This window comes from Halichoeres trimaculatus, unplaced genomic scaffold (genome assembly GCF_033239565.1).
Source record: "Halichoeres trimaculatus isolate MK-OKI-2021-1 unplaced genomic scaffold, fHalTri1.1 fHalTri1_scaffold_3, whole genome shotgun sequence".
In the NCBI taxonomy this organism is placed as follows: domain Eukaryota; kingdom Metazoa; phylum Chordata; class Actinopteri; order Labriformes; family Labridae; genus Halichoeres; species Halichoeres trimaculatus.
The window spans coordinates 34942977-34962121 of record NW_027437181.1 but is presented as its reverse complement, the minus strand read 5'-3'; the positions used below and the strand labels follow the sequence as shown (position 1 = coordinate 34962121).

Genomic DNA, 19145 nt, shown 5'->3' with positions numbered 1-19145 from the left:
TCCCCCATCTCGCCACCTCCAACCATGGCATGCCATCCTCCTCACCCCATCTCTCTCTGTCTTTCTACATTTAATGCTCATGTGTGTTACACACTTGGTCAGTGCTGATATTCTCTACACACTATCACAACTTTGAGGGTTACTCCTACCAACCTCACAAGTTTCACAACTGCAACAGTCCTGACAGGGTTGTGACTACACATTAACCTGATTATCAGATGGCTACAAACTGTCAATAAAAATAAGTTGCCCCTAAGTATTGATCCAAAGAGGATTCTATTGATTAAGAAAATATTTTGCGTACATCTACGGAAATAGTCTCACAATAGCAATGGTTGGTGGTAGGGATGCAAGGGTTTTTGAAGAAATACCGAAGGCATGTGCTCCGTTTGATTCTTGTTTTTCTTTTTTCTTCGTTTTACATCTCAGCTTAAAGTGAGTATGTAGCTCTGAACAGTTGCGGGGCAGTGTGTGTGTTGTTTGTATGACAAGTGGGAAGACAGAGTTAGAGGGTGTAATTGTAGCGTTGTGTGGTTCTGCTGTCTGGGAGCACTTTAGATTCAGTGTGAGCTCTGATGAGCGGTGGTAAAAAAGTGGAGGATAAAACCGCGACTGAGAGTTGCCAACTTAGAGACTTTGTTGCTACACTTTATGACATTTCAGACCTTTCTGGCTAGTTTTTTTTTTTAAGGAGGATAATTCTTGAGATTTTTCCGGAGTTTGGAGAACCTGAAGTTAAAGCATGTTTTGATTTCCTCAATAGCCAGTGTGTGAGTCCCTCCCCTATCCAAAGCACAGAGACAGTCCTCACTCGCATTAGATGAAATCACACAAGTGTTTGTCTCATTATGATGACCTCTGCCACTCCCCAGCCCAGATAAAGGAGGAGGGTTGATATTTAGACATTGAAAAAAAAACAGAATGGACAAAAGAAAGTTAATTTGTAGTTTTAAACATATTTATGATGTTATGTTTTACCTGCTTTCTACCTCTCCCACATTATCTCTCTGTCTTCTACAGAGTCGATGACAATTACATGCAAATGGATTATTCTGCAAATAGACAGAGGGTCATTTGGTGGCTTTTAGTGACTTCTGGGACAGCCAATAGTGACTTTCCTTACTGAGGAGTTGGCATGTTGGAACTAGCAATGTTTCACTCAGCTTTAATGATGTTTGAAATGGGAAACAGCCTCACTCTTTCAGGTTTTTCTTGACTACACATGAGATAATTGATCGAAAATAATCTGTTAATATTGGATTATTAGGGTATATGGTAATCTGGTGTGTTAAAAACAACAATATACACCGTACCGTACCCAAAACCGTGACCACTAAATTGTGATAGGAACTGAACTGTGGATTTTGTGAATCGTCCCACCACTATTTGGTAGTGCCTCAGTGGCAACCAGGGGTCTAAAATCAGTTTTAACATCTCCCTCCCCTGATGTTTTTGTAGTGGTATCTTAACAGATGCAGTAATTAGCAGCATTTTTCATTGGCACTTTCATACTGTGTTGCAATTTGTGTTTGCTTTGTCTCTGTTTTCTTCAATTTGACTGAAGTTTCTTTTATTTGACTTCTTTTGTGGTTTAACCTCTCTCACATGATCCTGCATCTTGTTTTCTCTGCTGGTGGCTGATGAGCATGAATGACCTGGGGTTAAACAGGGTAATGATTCAATCCTGAAGTTTAACTGCATCCCATGCCAGCCTGAACACTCTGAACCACTTACTGTAGGCCAAGTGTGTCCAAAATAAGGCCCAAGGTCCATTTCATCCAGCCACCAGCTTTCATCTTACAATGTATTTAATTATGTCACTGAAATGAATCATGTTCTAAACTATGGGTTCATTTATGTTTTCTCTAAGTTTCAAACCAAAATGTGTCTAGTAATATCTCACTAAACTACATTTAAACTATACATAGACTAATTGTATAAAGCTAAAGCTCTGTACATTCTGCAGAAACTCAACAAATCTTACAGTTGATGTCTTTAAATGAATGGATTTATGTGAAAATGTGAGAATTCAAAAAACACTTAAGAGGACAAAAAAATAGATTGAAGTTATGAAATGTAGCTGGAAAGACAAAAAAACTGGTGCAGAAAAATTCTTCAGAATGCAATATAAGAAGTATATGGGGGTCAAAATGTTGTTTTCAGGTCTTAAAAACATCCTGAAAACAACACTGATAAAATCCAGATCCTGCCCCTGCCACAAAAACATCCTGATATATTTTGCTCATATCACCCTTTTTTTGGAGAACATTTTCCTTGGCTAAAAGTCGAGTTTGCTGATGGTGACCCAGCATGTACGGCTGCAGAAAACTGGCCGCTTATCACCTAGTATGAAGAGGCAACTAAGGGAAAAGTGAGGATGTTTGAGCACACTTGGTGACTGATTTTTACAGAAACCATTAATAGAAATAGTTAACAAATGGAGCATCAATATGTTACTTTCAAGATTAATAAACATGTCAGCTGCTGTGACTCATTCATTGGCTGAAGGCTGTAGTGTTTATGAAACTCCATCAGCTTTTTCTTTTTTCTATCTGAACTGGCTGAAACACACAGCAGTCAGTGTTACAAAATCACTTTTATCGCGCCAGGATTTAATTCATCCATCAAAATATGTAATCACTGTGTAGCCATTTTGTCAAACTGTTATTAGCACAGCTGCTTAGCTAGCCATGCAAGGCATGTTAAAACCGTCCCAGCCTCTTGTTGGAAAACATACCACTAAGACATTTCACAGTGTCTGTTGCAATGACTTTGTAACAGTCTCTCTATCTGCTCCACCTTTAGTTTCCTTACTTTCCATTTCACTTAGCAACAATTCTGTCTCACCTCAGGTGAGAAGTAACCATCAGAGAGTTGCTATTTGCGTCAAGAGTGATGCTTTGACATCATATGGAGACAGCAGCCAGGACACTTTGGCAACTGGCTGAGCACAATAAACCAACCATGAGCAATGCACTTTCACACAGTGATGCATGCATTCAGAGGCCGGTTCACTTATTCTTGCTGTTCACACCAACCGCTCACAGCAGGTCAATAGACCCTCAGGCTGCCAACCCATGCCTGTTAGGGGCCGATGTTTAAGAGCCAATTGACTCACCGTCACACGCTGAAAAAGCTTTAGTTTTTTTTTTAAGGTTGGGTCTCTAAAGGTCTATAATAACATCTATCTGATTCTTTACTCAAACAAGTCCCAAAGACCACAATAACAGGATCCATTTCTCAGAATTTGTTCTGGTCACAGGTAAGGGTACAGCGCTTGTCCCAAAAGAATGAGCCTTTATACCTAGGAGCAATACAGTTGTATGACAGTCATTGTTACGCCTATACAGAGGTTGAGTTTAACCAAATACCTGAGATTAATTGGCCAAGAAATATGATGGACACCATTGCCTTGATCCACAGCTGGTGTCAGGTTTCAGTGAGATGTGCTATTTAACTGGGTGGCTGTTCAAATCTCACAGACACAAGATGGAGACAGGAGCTATCGGTCTTTCTACCAGATAAATAAACCCTTAGACTTTTTTGCTTTTGCGTATTGTAGCTCAACTTAAAACCGCATTAATGTCCAAATGTGCAAAATGCATATTCTAGCAATTTTTCAACTGGTCTTGAGATTTTGATCAGGTCTTTATGTCTCAGAGCAAAGCCGGGCCAAAAATCAGAATTCTTTTACATACTTGAATGCTTTCCACAAAGGCAACAAAATAATCACTTCCCCTTATTATTACCATTAACAAAGGAGCAATGCCATTACTAATTCAATTGCTTTGTTGGGAAAGTAACAAGTAACTATGACTACTTACTTTTTCAAAGTAATTTGCCTAACTTCGATGGTTGACTAAAAGCTTCATGTTCAGAATATTAAAATCATATCACGAATTGGGCTAATGATTCACTCACATTCCTTTATTCAATGATTTGTTAATTTTTTCAGCTGATTTATCTCATGAACTGGTTAATCTGCAGCCTTTTGGTTGGACAGAAGCCTGGTGAAGTCCCCAGACAACACCAAATAGAAAGCACAGTGGAGAAAGAAATAAACAGCTCCAAGAGAAAAGATGCCCTTTGGACATCTGATCTGACATTATGAACTGAAAACTTCTGTATTCTGCAGCGATTTTAGAGAGTGCTGTCAAGCAGACTCACTGTGCAGAGCAAAACAGGAATCAAACAGCCTCTGCACAGCCTGAGAGAGCTGCATCAGCTTTAAACACCTCTCTTTATTCTACAGGAAGAGAGCAACAGGTGGAGCCGAAGTGGGGGGTCATTAAAACAGCACAGAGAAGGTGCTTACTGCAGGATGTAAGGATTCTTAATATGGATGTTCTGGGGCCTGCATGCTGCCCTCTAGTTATAACAAGAGCTACATGGGAGTAATGAAGGATCCTCGGAGGAGAGGGGAAGTTGTTGAGCTATTTATGCAAGAATTTTAAAATACACTGAAGCTTGCCACAACACAGACGACACTGTGTCGTTTTAAAGAGGAGCCATAGAGAAGCAGTGGGTTTCATTAATTAACACTGGTTTATAGACGCCTTTAACACTTCTCTCATCATAAAGATGCACATGCAGCTTTTTGCTCCATTCATTCAGACGCGTCAGCATTCTTTTAAGTCTGAATTAAAACTGTATGAGGCATAAAAAATGTCTGGTTACTCTGTGTTCACTTGACAGGAACAATTCTCCACTGTGGACTCAAGTTCTGCTCAATTCTGACAAGATCATTGCTGTAACAGAAAAATTGGAGTAAAGAGTGACCATGCTAACTGGAGACCTTTAGCTGAACATGTCAGTGATTCAACGCTTACAGACACCAGTTAACAGGGTCACAATTTACACTGAACTATTAGAGGCGTTTCTGTATCAAACCTCAGTAGATCAGATTCAACTGTAAATAAGTCATATTAACTGCTGGTGTACTAGTTTCACTTTTTACCTTCTGGTTGGTCAGTTTTAGAGCCAAGATGACCAATGATGACAATTAGGACTCAATACGAAGAGTGAAAAATAAGGGGATGTTTAAATTACTATCAAGGAAACAGATTTCATGTTCACATTAACTATTCTTATTATTAATCCTAAATTACAAAGATTTTATTATTGTGATATCTGTGGTGCAGTCCTCTGTCTGGATGTAGTTTTCTGACTTGCTCATTATGACCTTTCTCTCATACTCAGCAGTCTGGCTTGTCTTTGGCTTGAGGAGGGTTTGTGCTCCATTGAAACAAGTTAATGCTTACATATTTCATGGTCTGTAAATGTGTACAGTTCACGTAGTTGTCATCACAGAGTGACTTGTGTTCCTAAACCCCTATCCGCTGTATATGCTAGGGCTTGGTCTTAACCTCTCATGAGACCCAAACTTTTGTATGATGTGCATTTTATGATTCACCTTGCTATTTGGGATAAGTAAGACCTAATCAGTATAAAAACTAAACTTAGTCATTGTACAGGAAGTTTGATTATTTTTGTTATGAGTTCTCTTTTAGTTGTTTGTGATGAGTATTGTTGAACTTAAATACATTGCTTGATTTAGGGACGCACCGATATGAAAATGTTGGCCAACACCGTTATCGATGTTGCTGTTATGGCCAATAACCGATATTAACTGATCTCAATACTGGTAAAAAGAAAAATATTAAGAATAATAAAAAAACAATTTGAGACGATGTTGAGGTGGTTCAGAAAGACAAAATGGTGCGATCGTGAGAAAAGAGGATCAGATAGGTGCACCCGAGATGAACGCGATCAAAAAAGTATGTTTTGTCTGTTTTTTTGGATCAAAAACAGGAAGAGAAATAGAAAGGAAGAGAGTCCACTCTTCTTTGGTAGTTTTGGTGTTTACATAGTCAAAGAAAATAATGTCATTTGGGGGTCTTGAAAGATTGTTCAAGATGCTCCGGCAGCTAATGAGTAAATTGGCTGATGTTGATATGTTAAAAAAAATTGACCAACAATCAGCTGATACTGATATTGATACCAATATATCGTGCATCCTATTTTTTTTTTTAATTTTTCACTAAAATGGGTGTAATGTTGTGATTTCATCAAAAGATCATGTGGGCAGTGTCCCTAAATGTGGCTGATGGGTCAAAGTTTTAAAAAATGAAGTATCATGGGTCTTAGAGGAGGAAATGTAATGTCCTTATATGTGGACACTGGGTCTTCAGAGGATCACTTGCTGATTTCTATGCACTCACTGATTTCTCACAAAACAAGATTTTTTTTCTCATCCAGCCAAGCGATGGTTTAGGGTAAGAAAATTTGAAAAATGCAGGATTTGGTGGTGAACCCCCTTGCCTGGCTTGACAAATGATTGTACTCTCCAGTCATACTTGTGCAGCTGTAACCGTTAACAAACTGGTCTACAAGGATATTTTTTACCATGTGCGATATTTGCAAAACCAAAGATTTCTGTGAGAAAGGGCTTGGTTTAGCAGAATAAGCAGACTGATGCTTTACAGAGCAATAAAAAACAGTGAGGCAGCCTGTTACCTGTGAGTGTCTAGTTTCATCATTTTTATTCATCACATGAAACCACCGTCCAGCTCAGAGTGCTGCAGGATGATGCTTTATGACAGCCAGCCTATTGTGATTGTTTATGGTCTGTAAATCCACATATTTTAAAAGTTACTGACCCCCAACAACTTATAAATAGTCAGATTTATATCTGGGTGATGTTTCAGTTGAGGAAGCAACAATTTCATTTACTGCTCTGTTTTCTGTAACTGTGGCTGACGGCTAATACTCTCCAGCATTAACTCAGCATTTAGCCAAGAGGCAAATGATCTTCCAGGACACATAAATTACTTTATTTTGCCGTTGGTCATCCATCCACAACACATTTGGGGTTTTTTCTTTAATGAACAAGTCCAAGAGAGTTTGGCTTACCCTCCTCACACTGGTGTCCCGAGTATCCCGGCACACACTGGCAGCTGAAGGAACCCCACTCGCCGTGACAGCGACCACGGTGGCCACAGGATGGGTAGCCCATGTTGACACAGCTGCTGTCCGTGGTCAGGCAGCCCGGGGAGCTGGACTGAGAGTCGGCCGGAGAGCCCAAATCATACAGCTGAATGGAGGAGATAGAGGAGAGGAGGTGGAGGATGGGGTGAAATCAGGGAGAGAAACAAGAAAAACCATCAGATATAAAAGGAAATGTTAGAAAGAGTTAAGAGGCTATGAGGAGAAAAGAGAAACTTGGGAGAATAGGAATCAAAGGACAAAGTGACAGCAGAAAAAAAGTACCGCGAAACTCACAGGACAAGTGTGGGGTTAAATATCCAGAGAGAGATCAAAAACAGATAAATAAGTCAAGCAGAGTGAGAACTGAAGAATTCAGGAGAGAAACTTTCAAAGGTGTTGAAGGTCGTAAGCACAGGGATACACTTTGGCCTTCTCCTCTCACTCCTCCACCGGCCTCTCCTATACTGATCAATACCAAACACTGGACGATGTTCTGACGGACACAAAAAACATGGCCGGCTGCGCAGAAACCTCAGAGGACAGGGAAACCTTGAACACCTAAATCTGTGTCCCTCACAAAAACACACCATAAAAGACATTAATATGTTCAATCTCCTCCCTGCCTCACCTAAACTTTATGGGTGGTGCTGGTGCCACTGTGAGGATGTAAAGCAAGTGATCGTAAAAACTGTCAGAGTCATCCCGCCTGGGAGCTGCTGATTGGTTGTGACCTCCAGCAAAGAGGCTTCTTATTGGATGCTGACCTTTAGGTGTCAAAGCTCCCGTGTTTGCTTGGTTTGGACGGATTGTGTTGATTACTCAGAACAGTAACACAGACATCAGCAATAAATGCCTGAAAGACGCATCACAGAGGCTGCAGCGGGGTCCACTGTGTATTGATGTCACTCTCTGTGTGTAACTGAGCAAATGACACAGACTGATAAGAGCTGAATGCAGAAACACACCTGCGTCTGCTTGGAGAAGAAATTGTGGCTTCAGCCGAGGAAAGTGACACATTCACCCACACGCAGACACTGGAAGTTGTCCTGTTTGCAAAGATTAATCTCAGGTGTTGGGTATAAAAATCTGTCAGCCAACAGGAAGTGTTATATGAATAAAATATAAAGTATACAGCTGAGTGTGCTGGGCAGTAAGATGTTTCACAAAAATGAGTGAATCTTACAGCTCATGAGTTAAAGTGGGGAATGACATAACAGAGGGCAACATGCAATTCGAGCTGAATGTCAGGCTGCAATGGCACAACAGTAAAAAGTTGGATTAATCAGCTTTGGAAATATTGATAAATGCCACACTTCAGTAAATAACCCTACACAGTACAAGGTCTTGAGAGTTATTGGATCACTACGCCCAGTAGTGCAGCTTTGGTGTTCCTTGGATTCTGGCCTAGAGTTTTTGGACAACCCAGCCTCGTACTCTTTCATAAAACATGTCTCTATGGATTTGCTTCCACATAAGAATTAGTGAGGCTGGGCAGCAGGAGGAGCATTTCTTGTTAAAAAGAGAATCCACAGGGGACAACAAACCTGCAACCTTCCCTGTAGTCAGCAGGGGTAGAGTACACTTGTTACAAGGGTTTCAATTAGTAATCTATGAGGAAATGATGCAATGGTGTTTAGTTCATTATATGACACATAACTGTTGATTTGTTGTACACAGAGTGACATAATTCGTGTATGCTCTTTAAAATAGTTCATATCCACTCAATACTTGGTTAGAGTTCTTTTTGCATCAAGTACTGCATCAATGAGGTGTGATAGCGGCCTTCAGCTTCTCTGGGTTACTGGGTCTGGAGTCTCTCATCTTCCCCTTGTCAATACCTGATAGATTCTCTCTGGAGTTCAGGTCCAGACACTTTGCTGGCCAACCAAGCTCAGTAATATTGTTATCATCAAACCAGTTTTTAGTCATTTCAGCAATGTAGTTGCCAAGTCCATCAGTGACTGTGGAAACTTTACTCTGGACTTTGAGCAGCTTGGACTCTGAGACACCGCCAGACTCTGGATCCTTGATTCACAAATGTATCAAGAAATTACTTTTATCTGAAAGGAAGACTTTGAACCACTGGACAGTTGTCCAGCTTTTTTCCTCCTTCGTTCTGGTAAGACTTTTCAAAGATAGTATAGGTGTGTATAACCTGCAATCAGCCTGGATCAGACCACAATGGGACTGATCCATTGTAAGCTGACACATTGACTTGAATGGAAACTTATCTGATCTGGTGCCGTGACCAAGTGGCAACTTCTGGTCTAAGAATATGAGGCAACGTGAAAGTGCAAAGATCTGCTGTTTCTCGAGTGTCCACTTGAGGCTGGTTCCGGAAATACCGGAAGTCACATACACACCAAGCCAAAGAAAAGCTGTTTTCAAAGCAGAAATTAACCTATTTACAGCCTGGTTCAAAAAACGTCTCCTGTCTGAGTTGTTAATTTCACTATCGGCACACGCTGTACAGGTGGTGATTTTTTTTCTTACTCAGCCATTCGGAGGGTATTGAGATTGCGATCCTGCCTAATCAGAGGCACAGCTGTGGGTCATGTGACCTACAGGCGCCCTGTAGCTGTATGTGAAGCCATTGCCACTACCAATATGTCCGCTATAGCCGATTTACTTCATTTACCGTTTCAGAAACAGACGGGTGACAGCGAGGAGACTACATCCATGTTTTATACAGTCTATGGCTGCGACAGAGCGTAGATGTACTGGAGATGCATCTGGTGTAAATCCGCCATAAGACATAATTTAAAGGCACAGGAAACTTTTGCATGTGTTAACAGTTCATCAGCCAATTAGAGTGTGACATAATTAGATAACAAGATTGAAATTTCTTACTATGGTCTAAATTAATGATACCAAATTTGGGTTTTTTATTAACTGTAAGCCATAATCGTTACAATTAAAAGCAGTAAATGCTCAGAATATTTTTCTCCATGTTTACTGAATCTGCAATATAAATGAGTCACTTCTGGAATACAAATACAGAAATAATTTCACTTATTTTACGGATATTAAAATGTATTCAGGGTTGAGAAAATGGAAAAATGTAAAATGGGGAATTACAGCACAGTGCTGTGACTGGAAGTTGGAGCAACAACCAACGTGACGAGGATGTTTTCTTGTCTCAGCTTGTGATCTTCTGCAGTGTTTTTAACAGCCTCCAACCTCACAACTCAGGAATCAAAGTATCAGACGGGGATAATATTTTCACTATTCTATATGTGGAAGACAGGCAGTGTGCTGTTCATCACCTCATCCATCACCTACCCTGGAGGTGGTTTCAGACTTTATGAATATCTATATTTAATACTCAGTCATAATGCTGACACTCTTACATGCTTTTTGAGTCATAAAATGCCATCAGTGTTCTTTTCAGATCTGTTCATAACTCATCACAGGAGCTTTAACATAAATCTAAAAGTTCTCTGTAAAGTATAGTAAACAATGTTTGCCTGTCAGCAGATTGTTAACACTGAAAAATAAGCTGAAACTTACTGAAAGCAGATTCCTTTTTTTTTTCAAAAGTATATTGTGGCGGAATGATAATGTAGGTTTTAAATATTCTTTTTTCAAAATGTTGCATTTGTCTTCTGAAAATAAAAGTTTCTGGAGAGAAAAACTAAAAATCTGACTCCCACTCAAGCTGTAAGCATTCATGAAACCATTACCCCTGAAACTGCAAACATCCGTACAAAAAAATGACAGTTTTGTCAAAAAAAAAAAAACCACAGAAAAATTCAAATCAGTAAAGTAGCATTCAGAGCTGAGGGGAGAAAAACAAGTGTTGTAAAGACAGGACAAGAAGAGGGTGAGAAAGTGATGATGGTGACTGGCTGCCAGAGGGAAGAGACAGCGCCAGAATAGAAACACAATTTGTACACTTTTAAAAACTCTCTCCTCCTGAACACATTCTGTTTGCATCTTACTCAAGTGAGTCACTTTTACTCTCCTCCTCATTCACACGGCCATGTGTCACACTTTCAACATGGGCCGGACATACTGTACTTCCCTCTGGCTTAGAACAGCAACACACTGGGATAAGAAACCAGATAGAGTCAGGTATATCAGACAAACACTGAGAAATCTGTCACAAATCAAGAAACAGAAAGAGTCGATCACCATCAACTACCTTTAAAACACAAAAGACACATACACATCAAGCAAAACAGACCATGTTACTATAGCAACAAATGTGGCACATTAGCACGCTGTGATAATGAGTACAAGGGCGAGAAATGAAAAAGCTCAAAAAATAAAAGAAACAAAGCATCCAGTGCCAGAACATGTCCATCAACATTATTAATCATCAGTACGCCTACTGTTGCCTGTTGCTGGCTCGGTGGAGATTTATTATCCCCACGTCCACCCACACACATCATGCAGATTTCACTCATTAATACACAACATTTGTGTGGCCTCCCGCCATGTCTCCACATACGGTAAGGTACCACACATCAGCAACAAGCTTTTAGCACTGCAGCAGAAGAAATGAAAAGTCTATCAAGCCACCACTCCAGAGATACACATCTGAAGATGGGAACTGTCTCAATTTGGTTGATCACGGTTTTCATCAACTCTTGATTCTGGATCTATTATTTCTAGAGAGTCATAAAATAACAAACAAATATTGACCATTTAGTTGATGTTTCTTATTTTGGGTTCCCACACTTTTCAGCCTATGACCCCCAAAATAGCAGCGCTGAAGATCGACAACAAATATATAATTATATAATATAAATATAATATATATATAATTATATAATAATTATACTGCTGGTTGAAAATTAGACTACCTATGTGCACATATTGTTGTGTTCACTACATTAATCTGCCTCCACTGATACCATAATTATCCTAGCTTGGTCACTTCAGGGGTCTTGTGGCAACAAAAGCAAAATGTGGAAAACAGATCAAACGTTTTCTCTGCAGGGTTCACTAACATAACAGCTCTGTAGGGTGTTCTAAAACATGTCTGCAGGAGACAGCACAGCCCAACAGTTTATGTTTGAACCGAGTCAGAGAAAGATGATGAAGATTCTATGGAAGAAGAGCATCAACCAAGCATGTAACAAGATGTTTCAGTTATTCTCTTTGAGCCAATTTAACTCTGGTTTCAGGCCTCAGCTTGTCATGGTGACAGAGTTTGAGACTGATCTATAGTAATATATAATTTATTCATCTAGATTATTAGTTCTTGTGTTTTGATCACTGAAGGTAACATGTAAATAATAATAAAAAAAAATCAGGCTATATGTGAACCTGAGATCTATCCTAAAGGTTTCTACTCATCAGAGTGAATCTGTGAAGCTCTGAGGGTGAAGGTGGTGATACCAGACTAGAAGGCAAATATTATAATAGCTAAAACTGTAACATCACAAGTTGAGCACATTCTTGACAAACCGTCAAACTGAGTGTTATCACACAGGAGTGGATTACAGGGTGGGCCAGACAGATTTACCCATCTTATATCTCTATTTTGTTTGCTTAGCTTTTGTCCTAGAAACTTGAAATTTTGGATAGTTTCTCTCAAAAGGCAAAGCTTTTTGATGTACCTGAGTTCATTTGTTTACTCCTAATGATTGTTGAGTATGGCATTGAAGGGCAAGCGCAACCAGATTGTGGCCTTGAAAGAGGCTTGACTGACAACAATGCAAATCATGAAAAAGGTGAATGTTTGTCGTAAGACTGTCTACACTGTCATGAAACGGTACAAGGAGACTGGAAATACCACCAGCAAGCCAATCCCTGGAAGAAAACGTTCAGTCTGGACCAAAAGGGTTGTTGAGATGGTGAGGAAGAGAATCCAAAGGAATCCTCACAGGAGCATGAGGGCAACAGCAAAGGGAGTGAACATCTCAAGAACTTCACTGAGAAGAACCGTCAAACAGGATCTCAGACTGAAAGCACTAAAAATGCAACAAAGACAACTGATTTCAGCCGCTTCTAAGAAAAATCGTCTTGACAGGGGGAAATGATGCTGCAGGAGATCCAGAGTGCCGCAGACAAAGTCCTGGTTTGGTCTGATGAGAAGATCTTCACCGTTCAGGCAGTGGTCAATTCCCAGAATGACAGGGTTTATGCACATAGTGCACAGCACCTACCCGAAGGATGCAGAACTCATTTTGGTGGTCAGAAGCCAGCTGGAGTCATGGTGTGGGCTGCTGTTGCATCTGATGGCTCAAAGTCTCCTTTGGTCTTCATTCAGGAGGATGTGAAAGTGAACAGCCAGGTGTACCTTCAAATGCTTGAAGAAAAAGTGTTGCCTTAGTGTACCAATGCATTTGGAAACCAGTGCAAGCAGCACTTTCCCAGCTTCTGGGACAAGAACATGTGGCCTTCGTCAAGTCCAGACATCAAACCAATGGACTTTGCAATCTGGTCAATCCTGGAGAGGGAGGTCTCGAGAGTATCTCACAGCAGTGTCACCACTTTGAAGTCAGCTCTGATGAAGTCATAGTCAAAACCTGATGCAGAGACAGTGCGGCGCTCATGCCAGGCAGTGCCAGGTCGTCTCCAGGCTATTATACAGGCAAAGAGTGACCATATTGAGATGTAAATCTTTCTAGTAACAGAGGATAAAGTAGAGAAACTGTGTTCAATGTTTGTTGTATGTTTGTCTGCAGGCATTTTTGGATAAAGCGGAAAAAACGATGGGTAAATCTTTCTGGCCCACCCTGTACTAAAAAAGGACTGGGTTGGCTTATTTCACATTACGTGGAGAAGTCGATACTTCGGACATCCAAGAGGATGAGCAAAACATACCAAAAAGGCTGTTTTTTTCCTGATGTGTCCCTTTAAAATGCCCCTGCTTGGTTGTATTGTGTGGTTGATTTCCCCTGTTCTTTGTTGAGATGTAATTTCTTTCACATCATTTCCAACAACAAAGCTGGCAACACTGATCTTTTCTTTGTTAGGATGGATGATATTTTGTTGTCTCCACAATTTCATTTCTACAAAACATCAGTGAGTGATTTAGATTGAGATGATCAGTCAGTTAAGAATCTTTTTTTTCTTTCTTTCTTACACGAGGCCTTCCTTTTACCCAGGGCCCTCAGCTTGAGTGTCTTCGTGTGACTTGTAGACACCTGCAATATCTGCTCCCACAGCTCCAGCCATTGCTCATTCCTCTAATCAAATTTAAAGTCTCTGCTGCAGTGATCAAAACAGCTTCAAGAGGCAGTGCAGCGAAAACAACCTGCCGCCTCCTACAAACATGTAACCAAAGAGGAGAGTTTCTGCTCTCTCACACTTCACCTGTTTGTTCAAAAGGTACCACCATCAAATTTTAAACACAAAGCACATTAACTACAGGACTCATCGAATAAAAAAGTTTCAAAGAAGATAAAATTAATGAAATAATGTCAGAAGTAAACTAGCTCCACTAGCTTTTTTCACTGTTTTGGGGGAGCACCTGAAGCGGCCCCCAGGTAATTTGAGTTGAGACTCTTGTTCCAGCCAAGTTATTTTATGTTTGGAGAACCCACATAGTACCTTATTTGCATTATGAAAGATACAGTGAGAAAAGACCATGACAACTGGGTCACTTTGGCAATACAGGAGCCAAATTTCTCACTTAGCCAAGATTTCAGGGAAGAAATCAAAGCATAAAATACAATTTTAGCCAAAATCACAGGCTTTAGAAGAAAGTGGCCTGACAAAAGGCTGCTGTACTGAGAGCTTGTGTTCGGAGAGAAAAGGTTTGGGGTTTTGTTAAGGTTGGACTTGGAATGTCATGACTGAGCGTTAAGTCCTTGACTTTAACACAAACAGAGCAGCGCGAGAACGCTTGAAGTCTTAAATTGCACTCAAAGTGTGCCAAGGCAGAGGTGCGTATTCTGTCTCACTGCTGAAGTGCACGTGTGTTGTATCTGGAAGGGCTCAGAGTTTGAATGCACAAAAGACTTCTGTCGCATGGCACTAAGCTGCCGCAAGTGCTAAAACCTGTAATTAATCTGTTTATCAGCAATGGTTAGTGTGTGTGTGTGTGTGTGTGTGTGTGTGTGTGTTACCTTGCTGTCCACAACCAGGTTGCGAATGCACCCAGTGAAGTGTTTGTGCTGAAGCTGAGGGTAGATGTATGGGATGTCCTCGTTCACCCCACCGAGCTGCAGCACATGGCTCATATTCAGGTGTCTAAATCACACACACACACAAACACCCACACACACACACACACACACACACACACACACACACACACACACACACACACACACACACACACACACGCACACACACAAACACACACACACACACACACACACACACACACACACACACACACACACACACACACACACACACACACACACACACACACACACATACACAAACACACATTTTTAAAAAGCACCGCTGACAACCAGAGCTAATTAGCAATAAAATGATTAAGTTTTAAATGTCAGAGTTATTTAAATCCAAAGCAGTCTCTTCAGTTTATGGATTCATTTGAATTACTAAAGGTCTTAGTGATGTATTGTTCTTATTCTGTTTCAATGCACCTTTTAAGTTAAACTGAACATCACAGGAAAAAAAAAAAAAGTATAATTACTTCTTTAAAGGCATACACACAACAAATTTGTGTTTTTAGAACAGACGATTCAGTCCTTCACATTTTTCCAATATGCAGCCTTCATTTATGTTCTGCATCAAATGAAAGTTTGAGAAAAAACAATGGGAATGAGTCAATGAACCCTTACTCCTGAGCATTGTGATAGTATTACAACACTGGTAGAATAAGTTGAATAATTTCAGACCAAAGATGGCAGTCAAATCTAAGCTGAAGTGCTGCTGCTGGTGTTACCTGGAGCTGTAGCTCTGGTTGATGGCTACTATTACAATGCTTTAGAGCTCTACTACCCAGATGTAATCAAGAACAGCTGGCATTGGAAAACATAGAGAAATTAGGGACAAAGCTGTATGTATTCTAGTGAAACTGGCATAAACCTCTCAACCAGCAACCAATGATCTGTCCAGCTATAAAAAAGGTTAATATACTGGAGTAATGAAGGCTGGTGGTGCTGGCTGGTGACTTTAGCCACAGACTCTGTGAATCCTTGTTTAGCTATGCCAAATGAGTCGTGATCAATTTTCACTGTTCCCTGAATGGACTGTACTCCTTGGCTAAGTGAAGTTTTGGTTAAAGGGGGCAGTGAGGGTTATCTGTTTGGTGTTGATGGCAGAAACACCTGTCCTCTTCTTGGAAAACAATAGTGATTTACCAGGATAAAGACTCCCTTTACCATGAGCACTTCTTGCCAAGGCATGGCTTTGATATGTAAGCCAATCAATGGATTACACTACTTTTTTTTGTTGTTCAAGAAAATATTTCCTGGGAGTGAAAGTGATGAGGTCAATTTGTAGTTATGTAGCGCTATTGTTTGAAATGTGGCAACAATAAAATTTTATTAAGTCAGTTTTAAGTGTAGTTTGGTGTCCTGGGCCCGTATGCACAACAAGCCATAAGCGGGGAAAACGTTTGTATGAACAGCAAAAAAAATAATTGTTTAGCGGTATGCATAAGCCAGGTTAACAGCCCAAAAGAGTGTTAAATTTAAAGGAGGTGTACCCCACCACTACAGGCACTAACGGCAGGATTACCACACATGTTTGGCCGTCTGAAGGCAGACATTGCGCGATGCGTTACCGTTTGAGACTAAATACGCGAAGACTGTTGACAATCCTACAGAAAGGTGATGATTTGTAGCTATGCAGCAAATTTAGATTTGGGAAACACCATTTTTTCAGTGAACAGATGAGATAAAGGAGACAATTGAAGTCTCAAGCCAGCAAGGCTCCCCCATTGTAGTTATACAAGTTTATTTCGCTCTTTGCTTTTATACATCTGGGTCCTTCAAGATGCGTGTGGTGAAATGTTGGCATTCATAAATTGCTTTAAGAGTTATTCATCAAGGTACTGGGGCATTTCTGCAGCGCTTGTTTTGCAAAGCAGCTTTCATATTGCTGAATTTGATATTTAGGTTTTCTACAGAGCACTCGGAAACACCACACGCATCTACTCTGTTTAAGATCGCCAAACTTTCTCTTTCTCTTTGTTTACCTCATAGACTCATAATAAAAGCCGTTTGCCCCTGTGTATTCTTGTAACAAAATCTTCATTCCTCCCGCAGAAAAATGTTTTTCTTTCTCTCAGTCATACCTTTACCACTCACCAGATTTATTGCTTTTAATGAGAGGTATGCGCAGTTTGAGTTAGTTGGACTGGGTTTTCCAGGGGGTTCCCCTCAATTAAGATGTAATCTACACCTGCGTTTCTTTCATGGTGATTAGTTAATTGGCCAACTATTTATTGTTGTGCATGTGGCTAACCCTACAGCCAAACAGGCCGTTCCAAAACAGAACATTCGGACTAATGGTCCTGTTTTTTTAATGACTGAATGTGCATGCGGGCCCAGAAGGCGAGTTAATGATCTATCTAGGGTTACACAGCCTAGTGCTTTAAGACATGTAACATGTAACATTAATAAATTCAAGCTCATGCACTTTACCACAAACAGCAGAATTTGTTTTTTAGCCTTGGTTAAATCAATGTTTTTTAAAAGAAAAAATATGTAAATGTGAGACTATTTTCAGGTCACTTACAAAGTTCTCACAGGTCTTTGAGAGAACAAGAAATCAGTAGCTTCTCCATCAAATCCATCTAAAGATGTACACAAACATGCATTCAGGTTTTGGTGTTTACCTGTCAGTGTTTGGTGTGACTCCTGTCACCTCACACGATGAGTGGTCCTCTGTGGTCAACCAGCTGCCGAGTCCCTCCATCTCCATCACTGCTGCTCCTGAGCAGCGATCCAGAGTGAACCGCACCTCCTGCAGAGAAGACCATGAAAAAAGAAAACCAAACAAAACAAGAACGTGTTGAATAGAGCTGATCTTATCAGAGAGCCCAAGAGCACTAATAAAGCCCCCTATTTTTCCACATTACAATGAGAGCACCCCCTGCAGCTGTCAAGTGCTCTTCCTCTATTGTTACTATAGCGAGGGCTGCCTCCTGACTCACACATCTTTCATTAGGGCATATTACTCTGCTGCTGCCTGCTCGCTTCCCTATAACAGCACAAACAAAAAACAAGTCTTCTCATCTTACACCACCATGTTCCAATAGTTCAGAAATTGGTGTATTTACAAGGACGGAAAGAGGGTAAGGAGAAGTCATGTTAGCGTGTTTCAGAGCAGCCAGTCATTGATTAACCTGGTTCTTTTTACAAATCAGTAATCAAAGCTGTTGCGCCTGCCAGGAAACAACATCCTGTGTATGAACAACTGCTTGAGAATACAGCTCCAGGTATTTGGGCTGTGTTAGCTGGGCCCCCTTTTAATGTTCTTTTTCAACACCTGCAGTAAAGATAACAAATATGGGTGTGAAAATCACATTGAAAGGTGTGTGATGTGCAGTAAACAGTGAAACATGGCTTGTTGCTTCTTTTTGCTTCTGAATAAAAAAAGAAAACGTGTGCAGTTCTCGTTATCCATAACCAAACTACAAGAAAAGTCCATCTGATGCGACATCACTGCAGCTGTTCACATACAGAATCTGCTTGTCAACATGCACGCAACCCTGCTGCTGTCATGTAGCAGCTAGCCTGGGGACAAGCTCCCTCTGGATGTCAAAGCTCCAAACCTTATCTTTAGACTGAGCCCAGTTTAATAGCAGGCTCTCGATGAGGATACCTCACAAACTCTTCCCTTTGGAAGTATTCCAGGCACGTCCAACTTGGTGAAGACCCTGAGGTGGATCCAAAACTTTGTATTGTATGCTAACTTTATTCTATTTTATTGATTGTATCCACAGCACCTTTTGTTACTCTAGCAAGTATGAAATGAGCTGCACAAATAAAGTCTGCTAGAGTCTGATTGATTTGTTACTGGTTCACTAGTTCCCTGAATCACTCTTGGTAGGTACTGACCCCTGTAGACCAGTAAATCCCCACCAGAGTTATAGTTGTGGAATTGTTCTGACCCAGTAGTCCAGCCATCACAGTTTGCTCTTGTCAAAGTCATTCACATCCTCACACTTACTCATTTTCCTCCTTCCAGCACATCATCTCAGAGGACAAAAATGTTCAGTTGCAGCTTAACATACACACGCCACTCACCAGCTGGCTCCACAGTAAAGACTTAAC

At 40.5% G+C, this 19145-nt stretch overlaps 1 protein-coding gene across 1 annotated transcript in view; it reads right to left on the bottom strand.

Moving 5' to 3' along the window:
• The window catches only part of LOC141787560 (neural-cadherin-like), a 477836-nt gene that overhangs the window by 75946 nt on the left and 382745 nt on the right, over positions 1-19145 (bottom strand). Inside the window, exons 29-31 of the mRNA XM_074666057.1 lie at positions 17705-17832; positions 15012-15135; positions 6913-7093 (exon numbers count right to left, since the gene is read on the bottom strand). Of these exons, the coding sequence (XP_074522158.1) occupies positions 6913-7093; positions 15012-15135; positions 17705-17832 (433 nt within the window). The remainder of the gene's footprint in view (positions 1-6912; positions 7094-15011; positions 15136-17704; positions 17833-19145) is intronic.